Source organism: Balaenoptera musculus, chromosome 12, assembly GCF_009873245.2.
Source record: "Balaenoptera musculus isolate JJ_BM4_2016_0621 chromosome 12, mBalMus1.pri.v3, whole genome shotgun sequence".
In the NCBI taxonomy this organism is placed as follows: Eukaryota; Metazoa; Chordata; class Mammalia; order Artiodactyla; family Balaenopteridae; genus Balaenoptera; species Balaenoptera musculus.
The window spans coordinates 15,602,513-15,622,854 of NC_045796.1; the positions used below are offsets into that span (position 1 = coordinate 15,602,513).

General features: G+C 39.0%; 1 protein-coding gene across 10 annotated transcripts in view; it reads right to left on the minus strand.

The window, feature by feature from the left end:
• The window catches only part of MTHFD1L (methylenetetrahydrofolate dehydrogenase (NADP+ dependent) 1 like), a 227,669-nt gene that overhangs the window by 84,630 nt on the left and 122,697 nt on the right, over positions 1 to 20,342 (minus strand). For 8 of the 10 annotated variants that reach the window (XM_036871033.1, XM_036871032.1, XM_036871031.1 and 5 more), the window contains exons 21-24: positions 19,313 to 19,452; positions 13,931 to 13,972; positions 12,763 to 12,863; positions 12,034 to 12,211 (exon numbers count right to left, since the gene is read on the minus strand). In XM_036871033.1, coding sequence (XP_036726928.1) covers positions 12,034 to 12,211; positions 12,763 to 12,863; positions 13,931 to 13,972; positions 19,313 to 19,452 — 461 coding nt within the window. Of the gene's footprint in view, positions 1 to 12,033; positions 12,212 to 12,762; positions 12,864 to 13,930; positions 13,973 to 19,312; positions 19,453 to 20,342 lie in introns of those variants that run through there. The other 2 variants (XR_005022127.1, XM_036871038.1) reach the window with 2 other exon arrangements.

Sequence of the window (20,342 nt, forward strand, 5' to 3'; positions counted from 1 at the left end):
GCAGTTCAGCATGGATGACCAGAGCTCAACCATAAATAAGAAAGCAGCACATGAGAGCACAGGGAAGAGACACGGATTCTGAATGAGATACTTAACTGACTGGAAATATAAGGGACAGCTTCCTATAAAACATGCCAAACATTCAATTGCACAAAAGGAGGAAAGGAGAGAGCTGAAGAAGGGACTGGTGGGAACAGGCAGACCAAGGGCAGGTCTGAGGACAGGCAGGAAAGAGCCAGAGGAGGTCAAAGGCCTTGAGAAGGACACAATAGTAAAGGGATAAGGGCATAATAAGAAAGGTCATCATCTCTGGTGGGGCTAACGGCAGACTCTGGGAGGGCTCACACCAAGGAGTACTTCCCAGAACTTCTGCTGCCAGTGTCCTTGTCCTCACGGTGAGCCACAGCCACCCCCAGCCTCTGCAGGACACCGTCCAACACTAGCAGTATGCTGAATTTTATATATATAGAATCACATCACCAGCAAGAGGGCAGACAGCAGAAGCAAGAACTACAATCCTGCAGCCTGTGGAACAAAAACTACATTCACAGAAAGATAGACAAGATGAAAAGACAGAGGGCTATGTACCAGATGAAGGAACAAGATAAAACCCCAGAAAAACAACTAAATGAAGTAGAGATAGGCAACCTTCCAGAAAAAGAATTCAGAATAATGATAGTGAAGATGATCCAGGACCTCGGAAAAAGAATGGAGGCAAATATTGAGAAGATACAAGAAATGTTTAACAAAGACCTAGAAGAATTAAAGAACAAACAAACAGAGATGACCAATACAATAACTGAAATGAAAAATACACTAGAAGGAATCACTAGCAGAATAACTGAGGCAGAAGAACGGATAAGTGACCTGGAAGACAGAATGGTGGCATTCACAGCTGTGGAACAGAATAAAGAAAAAAGAATGAAAAGAAATGAAGACAGCCTAAGAGACCTCTGGGACAACATTAAGCGCAACAACATTCGCATTATAGGGGTCCCAGAAGGAGAAGAGAGAGGGAAAGGACCCAAGAAAATATTGGAAAGATTACAGTTGAAAACTTCCCTAACATGGAAAGGAAATAGCCACCCAAGTCCAGGAAGCGCAGAGTCCCATACAGGATAAACCCAAGGAGAAACACGCCGAGACACATAGTGATCAAATTGGCAAAAATTAAAGACAAAGAAAAATTATTGAAAGCAGCAAGGGAAAAATGACAAATAACATACAAGGGAACTCCCATAAGGGTAACAGCTGATTTCTCAGCAGAAACTCTACAAGCCAGAAGGGAGTGGCATGATATACTTAAAATGGTGAAAGGGAAGAACCTACAACCAGGATTACTCTACCCAGCAAGGATCTCATTCAGATTTGATGGAGAAATCAAAAGCTTTACAGACAAGCAAAAGCTAAGAGAATTCAGCACCACCAAACCAGCTCTACAACAAATGCTAAACGAACTACTCTAAGTGGAAAACACAAGAGAAGAAAAGGACCTACAAAAACAAACCCAAAACAATTAAGAAAATGGTCATAGGAACATACATATCGATAATTACCTTAAACGTGAATGGATTAAATGCTCCAACCAAAAGACACAGGCTTGGTGAATGGATACAAAAACAAGACCCATATATATGCTGTCTACAAGAGACCCACTTCAGACCTAGGGACACATACAGACTGAAAGTCAGGGGACGGAAAAATATATTCCATGCAGATGGAAATCAAAAGAAAGCTGGAGTAGCAATACTCATATCACATAAAATAGACTTTAAAATAAAGAATGTTACAAGAGACAAGGAAGGACACTACACAATGATCAAGGGATCAATCCAAGAAGAAGATATAACAATTATAAATATATATGCACCCAACATAGGAGCACCTCAATACATAAGGCAACTGCTAACAGCTATAAAAGAGGAAATCGACAGTAACACAATAATAGTGGGGGACTTTTAACACCTCACTTACACCAATGGACAGATCATCCAAAATGAAAATAAATAAGGAAACAGAAGCTTTAAATGACACAACAGACCAGATAGATTTAATTGATACTTATAGGACATTCCATCCAAAAACAGTAGATTACAATTTCTTCTCAAGTGCGCATGGAACATTCTCCAGGACAGATCACTTCTTGGGTCACAAATCAAGCCCCAGTAAATTTAAGAAAATTCAAATCATATCAAGCATCTTTTCTGACCACAACGCTATGAGATTAGAAATCAATCACAGGGAAAAAAACGTAAAAAACACAAACACATGGAGGCTAAACAACACGTTACTAAATAACCAAGAGATCACTGAAGAAATCAAAGAGGAAATCAAAAAATACCTAGAGACAAATGACAATGAAAACACGATGATCCAAAACCTATGGGATGTGGCAAAAGCAGTTCTAAGAGGGAAGTTTATAGCAATACAAGCCTACCTCAAGAAACAAGAAAAATCTCAAATAAACAATCTAAAGTTACACCTAAAGGAACTAGAGAAAGAAGAACAAACAAAACCCAAAGTTAGCAGAAGGAAAGAAATCATAAAGATCAGAGCAGAAATAAATGAAATAGAAACAAAGAAAACAATAGCAAAGGTCAATAAAACTAAAAGCTGGTTCTTTGAGAAGATAAACAAAATTCATAAACCATTAGCCAGACTCATCAAGAAAAAGAGGGAGAGGACTCAAACCAATAAAATTCGAAATGAAAAAGAAGTTACAACAGACACCGCAGAAATACAAAGCATCCTAACAGACTACTACAAGCAACTCTATGCCAATAAAGTGGACAACCTGGAAGAAATGGACAAATTCTTAGAAAGGTATAACCTCCCAAGACTGAACCAGGAAGAAAGAGAAAATATGAACAGACCAATCACAAGTAACGAAATTGAAACTGTGATTAAAAATCTTCCAACAAACAAAAGTCCAGGACCAGATGGCTTCACTGGTGAATTCTATCAAATATTTAGAGAAGAGCTAACACCCATCCTTCTCAAACTCTTCCAAAAAATTGCAGAGGAAGGAACACTCCCAAACTCATTCTATGAGGCCACCATCACCCTGATACCAAAACCAGACAAAGATACTACAAAAAAAGAAAATTACAGACCAATATCACTGATGAATATAGATGCAAAAATTCTCAACAAAATACTAGCAAACAGAATCCAACAACACATTCAAAGGATCATACACCATGATCAAGTGGGATTTATCCCAGGGATGCAAGGATTCTTCAATATAGGCAAATCAATCAATGTGATACACCATACTAACAAATTGAAGAATAAAAACCATATGATCATCTCAATAGATGCAGAAAAAGCTTTTGACAAAATTCAACACCCATTTATGATAAAAATTCTCCAGAAAGCGGGCACAGAGGGAACCTACCTCGACATAATAAAGGCCATATATGACAAACCCACAGCAAACATCATTCTCAATGGTGAAAAACTGAAAGCATTTCCTCTAAGATCAGGAACATGACAAGGATGTCCACTCTCACCACTATTATTCAACATAGTTTTGGAAGTCCTATCCACGGCAATCAGAGAAGAAAAAGAAAAAAAAGGAATCCAAATTGGAAAAGAAAAAGTAAAACTGTCACTGTTTGCAGATGACATGATACATAGAGAATCCTAAAAGTGCCATCAGAAAACTACTAGAGCTAATCAATGAATTTGGTAAAGTTGCAGGATACAAAATTAATGCACAGAAATCTCTTGCATTCCTATACACTAGTGATGAAAAATCTGAAAGGGAAATTAAGGAAATACTCCCATTTACCATTGCAACAAAAAGAATAAAATACCTAGGAATGAACTTACCTAGAGAGACAAAAGACCTGTATGTAGAAAACTATAAGACACTGATGAAAGAAATTAAAGATGATACCAACAGATGGAGAGATATACCATGTTCTTGGATTGGAAGAATCAATACTGTGAAAATGACTATACTTCCCAAAGCAATCTACAGCTTCAATGCAATCCCTATCAAATTACCAATGGCATTTTTTACGGAACTAGAACAAAAAATCTTAAAATTTGTACGAAGACACAAAAGACCCCGAATAGCCAAAGAAGTCTTGAGGGGAAAAAACGGAGCTGGAGGAATCAGACTCCCTGACTTCAGACTATACTACAAAGCTACAGTAATCAAGAAAATATGGTACTGGCACAAAAACAGAAACATAGATCAACGGAACAAGATAGAAAGCCCAGAGATAAACCCACGCACCTATGGTCAACTAATCTATGACAAAGGAGGCAAGGATATACAATGGAGGAAAGACAGTCTCTTCAATAAGTGGTGCTGGGAAAACTGGACAGCTACATGTAAAAGAATGAAATTAGAACACTCCCTAACACCATACACAAAAATAAACTCAAAATGGATTCGAGACCTAAATGGAAGACCGGACACTATAAAACTCTTAGAGGAAAACATAGGAAGAACACTCTTTGACATAAATCACAGCAAGATCTTTTTTGATCCACCTCCTAGAGTAATGGAAATAAAAACAAAAATAAACAAATGGGACCTAATGAAACTTCCAAGCTTTTGCAGAGCAAAGGAAACCATAAACAAGACGAAAAGACAACCCTCAAAATGGGAGAAAAATTTTGCAAACGAATCAACAAAGGTTTAATCTCCAAAATATATAAACAGCTCATGCAGCTCAATATTAAAGAAACAAACAACCCAATCCAAAAATGGGCAGAAGACCTAAATAGACATTTCTCCAAAGAAGACATACAGATGGCCAAGAAGCACATGACAAGCTGCTCAACATCACTAACTATTAGAGAAATGCAAATCAAAACTACAATGAGGTATCACCTCACACCAGTTAGAATGGGCATCATCAGAAAATCTACAAACAACAAATGCTGGAGAGGGTGTGGAGAAAAGGGAACCCTCTTGCACTGTTGGTGGGAATGTAAATTGATACAGCCACTATGGAGAACAGTATGGAGGTTTCTTAAAAAACTAAAAATAGAATTACCATATGATCCAGCAATCCCACTACAGGGCATATACCCAGAGAAAACCATAATTCAAAAAGACACATGCACCCCAATGTTCATTGCAGCTCTATCTACAATAGCCAGGTCATGGAAACCACCTGAATGCCCACTGATAGACGAATGGATAAAGAAGATGTGGTACATATATACGATGGAATACTACTCAGCCATAAAAATGAACGAAACTGGGTCATTTGTTGAGACGTGGATGTATGTAGAGACTGTCATACAGGGTGAAGTAAGTCAGAAAGAGAAAAACAAATATCGTATATTAACGCATATATGTGGAACCTAGAAAAATGGTACAGATGAACCGGTTTGCAGGACAGAAATTGAGACACAGACGTAGAGAACAAATGTATGGACACCAAGGGGGAAAAGCTGCAGGGGGTGGGGTGGTGGTGTGATGAATTGGGTGATTGGGATTGACATGTATACACTGATGTGTATAAAATTGATGACTAAGAAGAACCTGCTGTATAAAAAAGTAAATAAAATTCAAAAATTCAAACAAAAACAAAACAAAAATTAATTAATTAATTAAAAATAGAAAAAGAAAGGTCATCCCTTCTCCTTAGACTGTTGTTTAGCAATTACTATGAAATACAAGAGACATACAGAGATGTATGTTTTAAGTTCTATGAATTAAAACTACATATATAGTATTTATGTATACATTTTTATATATTCTAAATACATGGAACTGTATATATTTAAAAATGATTAAAATGGAAAATTTCATTTTACATATATTTTTTACCACAATTAAAAAAACTATACACATATACACACAAACACATATACTCTATATACATACATACAAGTACTTATACGTATGCATTTTTATTTATTTCCTTAAAATTTGAGGCTCTGTTTGCTGGCTGACGCCCGGAGTCCATTTAAAGGATAACTCAAAACCCTACCAACAACTGGTTTGAATCCTTAAAAAATATAACATACATAATTCCTCAATAATCAACGAACTCCTTCACCCCTCGATCCCCTGCCAGCAGGGGAGAAAACACTCCTAAACACACAGGCAGTGAAAGTGCAATAGTTCAGAAATCTGCGGTGCTGGCTGTGGCCCTAGATGGAGTCTTCCTGGTCTGTTTTGATCTCCCTTGATTCTAGCCCTGCTGTGATCAAGAGAATGGCTTCACACAAGGAACAGGAAAGACCTTTTAATAAAAACAAACACCATCTTCTCATGCTGTCAAGGTTACACCTCTAAATGTTTACAAGTTTAGAGGAAGGATATGGAGGGATGTGGAGATGGTTTTCAACCTTTACTCCTGATTTAACAAACAATATTCAGATGGACTTTCGGTGCCATACATTCTTTGCAAAAGCTACTGACTTTCTATTAAATCACTAATAGTTCCCAATTCTAATGGAGAAAGAATGCTAAATGTCTTCCTTTAATTTGGGAGTGCCTTTCTTTCCTGGTGCACTAGGGGCTGCTAATTGCTGGTTTTAACACACTTGAACAGGAAACCAACCCTGGAGCCCGACCTCCAGGTTACCTGAGTTACAAGACAATTCTTGAAGGTCAATTCAGGAAACCCTCTCTCTTCCTGAAGTGAAAGTGACAGAAGGAAGCGCTAACATAGATTACCAGCCTCCTATGTCCCAGCATTTTACTCCAGGACATTTCATTTGGTCCTCACAGCAACTGGGTGAAGTTGGTGTTAATATCAGACACTATTTTATAGATTAGGAAGCTGAGGTTCAGAGAGCTGTCCACATTTATATCCATACTGGGAGGTCCCATCGAGATTTGAACTCTATTTGCAAATGAAGTTACCGACAACGAATTAGTCTCCAAAATATACAAACAGCTCATACACCTCTATGTCAAAAAAACAAACAACCCAATCAAAAATGGGCAGAAGATCTAAATAGATATTTCTCCAAAAAAGACATACAGATGGCAAAAAGCACGTGGAAAGATGCTCAACGTCACTAATTATCAGAGAAGTGCAAATAAAAATTACAGTGAGCTATCACCTCACACAGGTCAAAATGACCATCATCAAAAAGTCTACAAACAGTAAATGCTGGAGAGGGTGTGGAGAAAAGGGAACCCTCTTGCACTGTTGGTGGGAAATGTAAATTGGTACAGCCACTATGGAGAACAGTATGGAGGTTCCTTAAAAAACTAAAAATAGAGTTACTCCTGGGCATATATCAGGAAAAGATGAAAACTCTAATTAGAAAAGATACACGCACCCCAAAGTTCATAGCAGCATTATTTACAATAGACAAGACATGGAAGCAACCTAAATGTCCACCGAAAGAGGAATGGATAAATAAGATATGTGGTACATATATACAACGGAATACCACTCAACCATAAAAAAGAATGAAATAATGCCATTTGCAGCAACATGGATGGACCTAGAGATTATCATACTGAAGTAAGTCAGAAAGAGAAAGACAAATAACATGATATTGCTTCCATGTGGAATCTAAATAAATGACACAAATCAACTTATTTACAAAACAGAGACAGATTCACAGCCATGGAAAACAAACTTATGGTTACCAAAGGGGCAAGGGAAGGGGGAGGGATAAATTAGGAGTTTGGGATGAACATACATGCACTACTCTATATAAAACAGATAACCAACAAGGACCTACTGTATAGCACAGGGAACTCTACTTAATATTCTGTGATAACCTATCTGAGAAAAGAATCTAAAAAAGAATGAATATCTGTATACGTATAACAATCACTTTACACCTGAAACTAACACAACATTGTAAATCAACTATATGCCAATTAAAAAAAAAAAAGATTTGAACTAAATTCTGAATGACCCCTTTAACTATAGTACATTACTTCGTCCATCAAGTGTCCATTTGTCATGGGGCACGTCCCTCACCTTCTCTGAATTCCTATTTCTGCATTTAAGATACAGAGTTGAGCTCACACACCCCATGGGATTGGATCAGATATACTTGAAATTATGTATGGAAGAGGGATTTGTTAGCTAATAAAGTGTAAATACAGATTCGTTTTTTCATCTGCTATACTGTTTTCCTGGGTGCTTGCAGATATGGAGATATATTGCTCACCTGTAAAGATATAATTGCCAAAAGTAATAATAGAAAAGATAGGTTTTGGGGAGGATTTCTAACCGCTCCTTAAAAGGAAAGGGGGCTATGATCATCATTAACGGTTGAGAGGAAATGACGCAGTGTAGTTCAAGTCTAAATATATCAATTCTCACAGGATAAACTTCCTCTGAACAATTAGGCCACTGCCTCCTATTCCGTATTTAAAAAATTATTATTCTGGGAGATTGGGATTGACATATATACACTAATATGTATAAAATAGATAACTAATAAGAACCTGCTGTATTAAAAAATTTTTTTTTATTCTGAAATAATCAACAGCCACCTCTAGTACCATGAACAAAAGTTGCCTCCTCTTGAATTAGAAGCTACTCTGGTAAAAGAGGTGCAGAATTTTCTCTAGAGAACAGTGGCTGCTTCCCTCAATATTTCAAAGTTCAGCACAGACTCCCGAGTCAGAAGAGCAGCTTGTTTCTCGCTTTAACTAATGGAACCGTCATCAGAAGGCCTCATGCTCTGCGAGTTGTCCGGCCTTACAGTGTCACTGAGGTCAGGTAAACACTATTTCTCTCTAGCTGTTCCTCTTTCCATTTGGGGTTTTGAGGCGATTTCTACTCCCCCACACAAAAGCAATCATGCCCTGTGCTCTGACACTTATTTCCAATTTCTCCAATGAGCTCAGGTGTCTTTCTTCTGTAACACGAGACTGGGGCGGGGCTGGAGCAGGAAGTAAGATGTCATCAATCCTGCGCTGGATACACTCTTGGTGGAATAGAGTCTGGGATGACAGCAAAGGGCACACAGGAGCCCAGTTTGTGCAGAGAAGCAAAGGCAGCAGCGTGTTTTATCCAAAAGCACTTTGTCACTTCTTTTTTTCCTGCAGGGCAGTCTGATACCTAATTGAGCTGTCCAGCATCAAAGGGCTAGTCGTGGGGGGAAAATAAAGGGAATGAAAGGGTTTCAAGAAAACCATTATTACTTAAATAAAAATTAAAAACAAAAAAGAAAGAAAAAAAAGAAGGAGAAAACCATTACGTAGTCCACAAAGGCTCACCAACACTGACTATGCACGTAATTGTGGCGGGAGGGAGGTTGAGCTCTGTTACCGCCTGCAACGATGACTTCAGATTTCTACACCGTTACAAGGCAAGATTGTAAATGGTCTTATATTATCGAAGATCGACTTGCCAGCGTGAGTGGCAGAGCTATCAAGGAGACAGTCCCTAGTGAGCCAGAGGCAGCAACAGCTCTTTTCATAAACTGTCATGTAGCAATAATAGGTTGCGCTGCTGATTCTTTAAGAAGCAATTACGCAGCTCACATCAAATTTCTGTGTTATAAGAAAAGGGAATTGTGTATGGCAAAGGAGGCAAGAATCCTATCAAATATGACTTTAGACCACATTATTATAAAATTGTTCCCCTTTTCACAGAACAGCAGACATTTTAACAGCATTATCTCCACAAAAAATGGGAATTCAGGAAAAAAAAATTATGATATTGGTGGAAAGGAAAAGGGTTCATTTTAGGGATAGTACATGTTTAAGACAGCACAACTCACAAAACATTGCTTCTATTTACTGACCTTTTCACTTTGGATGGTTTCCTTGGGGCTGCACCCTCATGACCTAATCACCCTCAACCCAGCAAGGCTTCCCTGGGCATCAGGGCCCAGGAAGGAACACAAGATTACCTTGGCCAGCCACCATCTGAGTTGGCTTCCTTCCCCGTGATGAGCCCACTGCAGGGCTGCATCTATATTATGCCCAGCATCTCCAAAGAACAGTTTCTAATTAGGACATCTTTCTTCCTGTAGAACCCAAGCCCACCGCCCTCCCCACTGCCACATCCTGCCCCCAGTTGATCACCACCACCTCTATAAGACAGAACATTAGGGTCTCTCATAAAATGACCTTTGAACACGACACACTTTTTCTGAGCTAACCATCCCAATTCATTCCTGAAATCCTTCCTCCCACAGTTACCAACTACCTGCAGTGACCCCATCTGGCATGGATGCTTTGCCCATCATGGTCCTTCCTCTTCAGGTGGGTCACTCAGTTGTTGCCCGTTTGAGAGGAATCCCCCCATCCCAACTGCCACTTCTGAACACAGTACTGGATTCTGAATGACAGAGCAGGATGATGGCCTCCATCATTCCACACACACTCCCCCAGCTCTGCCTCTGTCTGGCTGTGGGACATAGGGTAGGTTACTTAACCTCTTTTTGCTTTAGTTTCCTTGTATGTAAAATATGGGAAAAGCAACAGTTTCTACCCGTCGGGGAAGTAAGGACTAAAGAAGTTAACAAGCACAAAGTGCCCGTATGCCTGGCAGACAACAAGTCCTCCTTAGACGTAAAGTTATCATCGTGTTCTTCATGATGTAACTCTAGACTCAAGACTAACGGAATTTGTGAGGGATGAAGGAACCAGAGAAGCCACCTGTTTGAAGCCTGAGCACTCTGGCAACCAGAAACTACCTATGAGAACAAATCCAACAGCCAGAGCTGGAGCCAGCAAATCCAGAATGGAGATGTTTGGGTGGCAGCAAAGATGAACCAAGAAGAGTGAGGTCCCGAGAAGTTCAGATATTCTGACTGAACCCTCATTATCCAGCTGTGTTTAAAAAATATACTAGACAATCCAGCAACTCCTCTTCAGCGTATATGCCCAAAAGAACTGGAAGCAGTTTTACACACATGTTCATAGCAGCATTATTTATAATAGCCAAGAGGTGGAAGCAACCCAAGTGGCCACTGACAGGTGAATGGATAGCAAAAAAGTGGCATAAACATACAATGGACTGTTGTTCAGCCTTAAGAAGGAAAGAAGTTCTGACATATGCAATAGCATGGGTGAACCTTGAGGACATTATGCTAAGTAAGTGCTACGGACTGAATGTTTGTGTCCCCCCAAATTGGTATGTTGAAGCCTAATTTCCAATGGGATGATATATTAGCACCTGAGGCCTTTGGGAGTGATTAGGTTGATGTCATTAGGAGATGGGGCTCTGGGGTGATTAGGTCATGTGGGTGCACCCCTCATGAATGGGATTAGTGCTCTTATAAAAAGACAACCTAGAGAGATCCCTCCCCACTTCCACCATATGAGGATACAGTGAGAAGACTCCCATCTATGAAATAAGAAGCAGGCCCTCACCAGACATCGAATCTGCTGATGCCCTGATCTTAGACTTCCTAGCCTCCAAAACTGTGAGTAATAAATTTGTTGTTTATAAGCCACCCAGTACTGTGGTATTCCTTATAGCAGCCTGAAAGGACTGAGACAGTGACTAAGCCAGTCAAAAAAGGGACAAACTTTATGGCTTACTGGTATGAGAGAGCCAGCAACAGAGGAGAAGGAGAAATGGGGAGTTAGTGTTTAACAGGCACAGAGTTTCGATTTTGCAATTTGAAAAGACCTACGGAGAAGGAGGGTGGTTGCACAACAATGTGAAGCTACTTAACACTAGTGAACTATTCACCTAAAAATGGTAAAGATGGTCAATTTTATGTTATGATGTATTTTACCACAATTCAAAAAATTTTAAAAATATACGAGGCATAGCTCAAGAAAACCATGGTGCAAATGGGCTATAGCAGAAACGGACAAGGAAAATACTGCCCGTGATATCCCATGCCTTATGAAGTTGCTCAAAAGTCTTGCTCCTGTGCAAACCCGGTTGAACCCTGTACTCCAAAACCCCTCTGCACTGAGTGTAGAGCACAGGCTTGGGGGCAAGGAGCTGGGGCCCCTTGGCAATAGGACCTCGTCAGATGGCTTAACCTCTTTAACCTTAGGTTTCTTATCTGCAGGGCTGTTGTGACAACCCATGTGAAGCTCTCAGCGCTGGCCTGGCATACAGTTAAGGTGCCAGACCCGTCAGGCACCATTATCATTGTGCTGGATCTTACCTGCACATCATACAGGAATTGGAAACGACTCTTTTTACTTGCAGCTTCTCTCACAGCCTGAGCCAGGTCCACCGACCCTTTCCCACCAATCGACCAGTGATAGCAGGGCACTGCATTAAAGGCGCCAGCCCGCTTTGCAAGCTCACACACCAAGTCAATCTCCGCTCGGGTGTCGGTCCTGGTGATGAAAATGTTTGTGGTTTTGCATCTGTATTCATTTAGCGATGTTTTTAAAGAAAGACTAACTGCTTATACAGAACTTTGCTCCCAAACACTGAATATATTTTAAACATCAAAAGTGGTTACACTGTGCTTAAATAAATCAGACCTTAAGAAAAGCATGGGGGAAAAAATCCTCTCCAACATGACTCAAATATTTCAAGTTGTTAAGGGTTTTACTGAGAAAATTCCATAACATATCCCTTTGATCATCCACAGTCTTTCCGTCAGAAATGCTGGGTGGAATTAAGAAGAAGAAGAAGAAAAAAAAAAAAAGCCAAAGAAATGGTAACTCACTATATAGATTTCACTTCCCTGATAACATTTGAAAACATTTCTGCTAAAGTAAAACCAATTCAAAGAAAATCAAACAAATAGAATGAGCAGAGTATTTCTCTATACTTTTAGATGAAGCAGAGAAAAGGTCAAACATCCTCAAAACACAAATGCAGTTAGTTCACAGGGTGGCCCAGCGATAGGACCACATCTGAAGTAGGACACTTGACTTACTTGAAGACATTCAGAGCCACGACAACAGGGACCCCGAAGAGGTGAGCAATCTGAATTTGCTTCTCTAGGTTACAGGCGCCATCTGCCACCAGCTGGAGGTTCTGTAAGAAAACCAGGCCCCCGTGTATCACCTCCCATCCAACCTGCCAAATTACACAGGCAGGCCCACTCTGGCAGGTTTTGGGTCTATCTATACTCACGTTATACGTTATACTCAAGCCATCAATCACTTTTTCCCTCCAAGAAAGGATGGCTGCAGAAGGAGGAGGCTCATTTTCCAAATAAAATCTAAAATTATTCTAGATCCAATGGCATATGTGGGTCTTGAGCCAGGCAGCTATTTCTGCTGCAGACTGGTGGCCAGGACGTCAGCAACATGCCCACGCTCTGTGCGCTGGTGGACCAGAAGGCGTAAGGTCCCGGGAGGGCGACGAGCACCGTCCAGCTATTCCCTGCTCAAGTCCCTGGCGCCACCCGTAGGAGCTAAGAGGTACTGTTGCCAGTCAATCAAAGTCTATTTACTCAAGCAAGTCATAAAGCCAATTGTATATCTTCCAAAAGTCAGTATCTGCTACATCAAAAGAATACATGGGGGGGGCTTCCTTGGTGGCGCAGTGGTTGAGAATCTGCCTGCTAATGCAGGGGACACGGGTTCGAGCCCTGGTCTGGGAAGATCCCACATGCCGCAGAGCAACTGGGCCCGTGAGCCGCAACTACTGAGCCTGCGCGTCTGGAGCCTGTGCTCCGCAACAAGAGAGGCCGCGATAGTGAGGGGTCCGCACACCGCGATGAAGAGTGGCCCCCACTTGCCGCAACTAGAGGAAGCCCTCGCACAGAAACAAAGACCCAACACAGCCAAAAATAAATATAAAAATAAATAAATAAATAAAAGATTACTATTAAAAAAAAAAAAAAAAAGAATACATGGATGTAAGAGGCCTGCTCTGATGGCTGCCCAGGGGGTAGGAACTGGACAGAAAGCCTACACCCATCTTTTCTTAAGATTGGAGAGTTAACTGAATGGATTTTATCCCTTCCCCCACCCATTTCCTCTTGGTTTATTAGAAAAGCACTTTTCTAAGAGGCCACTGGTGGAGGACCTATTCCCTGACTGAGATTCAACGGCTAGTCAATGGTTAACTGGATTTGAATAATTCTTCACTCTTACCTCTTCCGTATATTCTTTTTTAAGAGGGACCCCAGCAGTTACCTGAGATAAGAAAAGACAAAAATTAAGAATAATCCTATCAAACTGTTTACTCTGATTTAGATCTGAAAGAAAAACAAATCATGGTCCTTTTTTGGGACCACATTTTGTGCTTTTAAACCAGTAACTGGCAGCCCTGGCTGAACATAAAGTCTTCTGGGTGCTTTTAAAAATCACTGATGCTTGAGCTCCACCCTGACCAATTAAACCAGGATTGCTGGGAGTGGGACCCAGGATCAGTGATGGTTAAAAACTTCTCAGGTGATTCTAATTTGAGCTAATATTAAGAACTTTCATACTGTTGCCCATTAACCTAGCATAAAAGGGAACTCACAGTATGATTAATACCTGATTTATACAGAGTGCATAATCGTTCTAAATAAATTCTAAGTCATTTAAAAATAATTGCCATTAATTTTTCCCTTTTTTTGGCCTAGTTTCTTACAGAAGCCGATGGGGTTGGCAGTTTAAAGATAAGGAAACTGAAGGTGAGAGAAGGCAGGTATCTTGCCCACAGTTACCCAGCAAATGAGAGGCAGAACAGGGGCATGAGTATAATAGGGTTCTGAAACCCCAATTTAGTGCCTTTTCACAGTTCCCCATTGTTTTTTTTTTTGTCTATAGCCTGCAACTGGTTTCAGTGAGAAACCCTAGACAACATTTTAATTCACTGAGGACGTGGTGACTTATTCTCCTCTCAGCAAAAGAGGTCTTGAGAATATTAGAAATCCTTTGAAAAGTTACCTCTATGACAGATTGTTTTTTGAGATTGTGAGGAAACATCACAAGGTATTTTCAGATGGGTTTTTTTTTTTCAGCATTAGCATAAACTAAAACACACAGTGGACCCTTCAGTTGGAACAACCAAAATGCTGGATTAAAAAAGGAACATAAAGTACTGCTGAGCTTGAACATATGCAAAGTTCTGCAAAATCAAAAATTAGGCAAAATCAAGAAAAATGGATTGTATGCAAATGCCAGAAAGTAGTGGGGATCAACAAAACCAAAGCTGGTTCTTAAAGACTAACAAAATTGATAATATTCTGGCAAGAGTTTTTTTTAAAAAGGAATGAAAAAAAAATTATAACTATACATGCTGTAGACAGAATTAATAGGATACTGGGACAAACTTTATACCAATACTTTTTAAAAGACAGAGAAACTTAGTATGAGTTTTAATATAAAACTCATTTAGGAAGAAATAGAGAACTTAAACAGTTCTCTACTCATTAAAAAAAATTAGGTTTGTAGTTAAAAACCTACCCCTCACCAATAAGCAACAGGCCCAGGGAGTGTTATAGGTGACTCCTTCCCATCTTTGAATAAATAGATTATTCTAATGTTACAAAATCCCTTAATGAGAATATAAAAAAGAATCAATAAGCAAAATTCAGTTATTCATAAAAAAGATAATGAAAGGTTCATTTAATATTTGTAATATAATTTACAACATTAATAAAGAGAAAAATCATATCATCTCAATAGACGAAGAAAATTATTCAACATATAGTATAACAACTTGACAAATAGCAACAGAAGGCAATTTTCTTAGCCTGATAAAAAACATATACTGAAATATTACAGAAAACATCATACTTAGTGGTGAACTATTAAAAGTGTTCTCTTGCTGATAAGGAATAACAGTAGGATGCTGGCTATCAACACTATTTAATACTGCATTGCAACTAGAAACATATGGTTAGTGATGAAAAAAAAGTATCAAGATCGGAAAGGAAGAAACAGAACTGTCATTATTTTCATATGATTGTCCACATAAAACTCTCTAAAGTGTTTACAGCTAAATTAGTACAATTAATAAGAGAATTTTTTAAGTTATAGAGATTTAATATAGAGCATGGTGACTATAGGTAAAAATATTGTACTGAATATTTGAAAGTTGCTAAGAGAGTAGATCTGAAAAGTTCTCATTCCAAGGAAAAACATTTTTTTTAAACTATGTATGGTGACAGATGTTAATGACTTATTGTGGTGATCATTTTACATTGTATGCAAATACTGAACATTATGTTGTATACCTTGAAACTAATATAATGTTGCATGTCAATTATACCTTAAAAAATTTAGACAGGTCACTGGATATATATATATAAGAATCCAGAAGTAACCTGTGAAACTATTTAAAAATATAAAGCACATGGGAACAGATCGGTAAAAGGATGTAGAAGTCCTTTGGGCAATAAACTGTAAATGTTTATTAAAATATATTTCAAAAGACCTAAATCAGTGAATATCCCAAGTTCCTAGATATAAAACTGATCTACTGATTTAATGACATTCCAAAAAAACCCCAAAATCCTAGAAAGATTCTTTATGGGACTTTATGATTAGTTCAAAAATACATATGGAAGTGAAAAGGACTGATAAAGGCCGGGCACCCATGAAGAAAGAGAACTACCAGGGAGAGATTGCACTACAGACTTAGTGTAGCACAGACACAATTATGTGTAAATAGACCAGTGCAACCAAACGAAGGTCCCAGAAAAACACCTACACATGTACGGAGAATTGATTTATCACAAAGTAGGCTTGAAGATGAGAAAGGAGGGACTAATCAAAATAAATAGTGCTAGGCCAGTTGGTTATTAACACAGAAAAAATAAAATTAGGTCTGGTCATTACACCACACACCAAAAATCAGTAATGAGGGCGATGGTTAATTTTGTGTGTCAGCTTGGGTGATGGGATGCCCAGATATTTGGTCAAACATTATTCTGGGTATTTCGGTGAGGGTGTTTTTGAATGAGAATAACATTTAAATTGATGGACACTGAGTAAAGCAGACTGCCCCCCATAACGTGGGTGGGCCACTTCAATCAGTTGAAGGCCTGCTATAACAAAAAGAATCTGTGCAAGAGAAAATTTTCCAGCAGATTGCCTTCAGATTGGGACTGGAATACTGGCTCTCCTGAGTCTCCAGCAGTGGCCCACTCTGTAGATTTTTGGACTTGTCAGCCTCCATAATTGTGTGAGCCGATTACTTATAACAAATCTTTTTATATAAATACACATCCTATTGGTTATGGAGAACCCTCCTTAAGAAACTGTGTTTAAAGAACTAATTATAAAAGACATATCTGAATCCAAATGTATTAGTTCTTCCACTGCACCAAGAATGGCCAGCATTTTGGAAGACAGGATATGACTGGGGCTAAAATGGGCAAGTTCAAGGGTCATAGGATTTTCCACTGCATAAATTATGTAAAAAAACAAGCTGAATAAACATAAGAGACAGCCGTGGTTATTTGTGTAATGATATCAAAAGGAAGTAGGGATTATAATGGATCAAAAACATTACTATGGAGTTGTTTCAAGTAAGAAGGAATGACACTGAGGTGGATAACATGGAATACAGGATTAAGAAGATCAAAGTTCATGTATTATTCAATTACTGAAAACATTTCCTTGATACAGAGTATGCCGGGCACGAGGAATACACAAATTAATAAGATATAGTCCTTAATCTCAAGGAATTCAGAGTCGAGTGGGGAGGTACACATATAGACATTCATAAAATAATATGATGCAGAAGCACTACTGGAGTCCAGGAGAGGAATGCTAAGCTTCACCTGGCTTCCTGACCCTCCCCTTTCATTATCCTCCACCCATATCTGTGCCTACTAATCTCGAGCCCTGTTACAATCATCACTAGCATGGAAACACGACATGAAGGGGAACTGAAAGAGGTACCAAGGATTAAGGTGAGCAGAAAATGCAACCACTGTACAACAGAGCACACACATTAAGATGAACTGAAACAGGATTATAAATCATGTAGTGAATTTTTATAGGACAGAGACGAGATTGGAGTGTGCAAAAACACTGGATTAGAAGTCCGGAGACCTTGATTTCATGTCTGATCAGTGCCCTAAATAGACGGAGGATACTAAGCAAGACCCGGAATCCTCCAGCACCTCAGTAATTTTATCTTTGCAAAGACTGAACCAGACTAATTTCTAAGCCCTTTCCAGTATTAAAGCCCTTTGCTTTTATAATTTTCAGGGTGCAAAACAGGGAGGGGGAATTTCAAATTTATCTTATATAGGTAGAGATCGTTTTTTGAAAATGGAAGTTGATACAGCTTCAGAGTCTGAACTCAAGGAGTGATTGGTAGCAACAATTGGTGTTTTGAACAAAATCAGAACTCTTTAGCACTACTATATTATAATACCTGCTGTGTCAATCTTGCCTTTGATATAATGGTGAAGCTCTAGCCTAAAATGAAGTGCTCAGGTGTCTGGTATTAATGAGCGGATTAGGGATTCAGAAAAGGTTTACCCTTCATTCGTATTCAGCTCTGAATGCCTGACAAAAGTGGAGAATCTGTATCTCAGCCCCAGGCTTGAGATTTGGCTCTCTGCTGGCCTGGCGACATCCCCTAAACACATCAAACCTCAGCTTCCTCATCTGTAAAATGATATAATGTCTGCCTCTCCTAGGACAAAGAATTGCTAAGATGATTAAACAGTGCACATTATGGCGTTTCATCATGGCAAACTTGTTATTTGTTTATGCTATATGAATTAATCATTGTGTGATATTTGCATACACAGTATACTAATTAAGAAATCAGATTTGGCAGTTTGTGTAATACATCAATAGTATAAGTGATAAAGAAACTCCAAATGATTTTATTTCAAAAATGGTTAATCAGTACAACATTTCTTATTCTCTCTTTGGAAATCCCTAAAAATGAAAAAGATAAAGAAAAAAAAAAAAACCAAAAAACTACACCTTTGCTGTGGAAAGGTGAAAACTCCCTTTCAGGTGTGTGTGAATGCTATACATGATAAAGTCTCTAAAAAAGTTAAAATAGAATTTGTGTTTTCTAAGCAAAGCTCTCTTAGAAATAACCCAGTGCTCTAACAGAGTTATAAAATGAAATCATAATAAACAGAAACAGAAGGAAAATAGCGCTAGATGAAATCTGATGAGATGTAGCGTCAGTGAACCAAAAAACTATCCGTACAAGCACTGAACAACCTCACCCACAAAAGCAATCACTCTAACCCTTCTGTTCTTCATTCAGGAACCAAAGCCTCTATCCTCCCATTACCACAGGGTTATAAAATGTTGACATAAGTTTCAGTTTAGACTCTTAGAACTAAAAAATGGTCACATTATGCTCCTTTCCAAAATATTGCTTAGAAATAACTTTGTGGGTGTTACTAATTACTTGATCGAACTGAACTCTAAGTGCCCTGTAATGGTGATTTGTGAAAAAGAAGATATTCTAGAAAACTGCAGTTATGAAGCAGGTTTGGATGTTTCCAAGGTTCAATTCTGCTTCCTTCTGTTTTATTAGAAAGGAAGCATGGTGCTTACACTTGGTCCACCTCCGTGCATCTTCAGAGCCCGCACCGTTGCCACCAGCACCACAACACTGGGCACCAAGCCAGAAGCTCTGCACTTGATGTTGAAGAATTTCTCCATGCCAATATCAGCACCAAAGCCAGCTTCAGTCACTGTGGAGAATCAAGTTTGAAACTTGCTATTACCCTCTAAAAACAACAGTAGGTTTTGACAATCATTGATGTGGTTCAAATTCAAAGGATGACAAATTTTCCTCCACGTTCAAGGTTACTATACACCACTGCATCCTGTTCATATACAAAGGTAAAAAGATGTTTCCATGGTTTTAGAAAATGTCCTACTTCCTTACATTCCATAAAAAGATGACTCTCTACTCTGCTTCACACCACTGTTCCTTAAGGATTCATTGCCATGGCCAAGATTTTTCTTCCAGTATAGAAGGTCAAGGCAAAGCTTTTCTTAACACAGATGGGATTTCCAACTTTTTAATCAGGTTCCAAAGTGTGTCAAAGAACATTGCTGGTATGATTAGTATGGAAGATCTTTCCTTACTCTTTATAAGATACATACAGAATCACTTATTTTCATTCCATCTGGCCATTTCTATTGATGGACAAAATTGAAGTTAGTTGAGCCGTTTGAGGAGGTTGATCATCAGGCTTGATAGTAAGATGGTATCTTTACTTCATAACCACAGAGGACACTCATCTTTAACCATCATTTCCCCTGCCCCCAAATTGCTAAAAATGTTACTGAGGCAGTTACGGCCATAGCAGGGAGACTATCCAACACTGCCTTCCAAGATAATACTCCTGACGCTGGGTAAGCTGCATCATCTTCATACACAAAGCGGAGCTCTGGACCAGCCACATCAGCAGCCCCTGGGGGTTTATCAGAAATGCAGACTCTTGGGCTCTATCCCAGAACTACTGAATCAGAACCAGCATTTTGAAAAGATCCCTTAGTGAGATGAATGCCCATTAAAATTTGAGAAGCACACTGCTCTAGGGAAGGAATACTATTAATGTAATAGATATTAAAT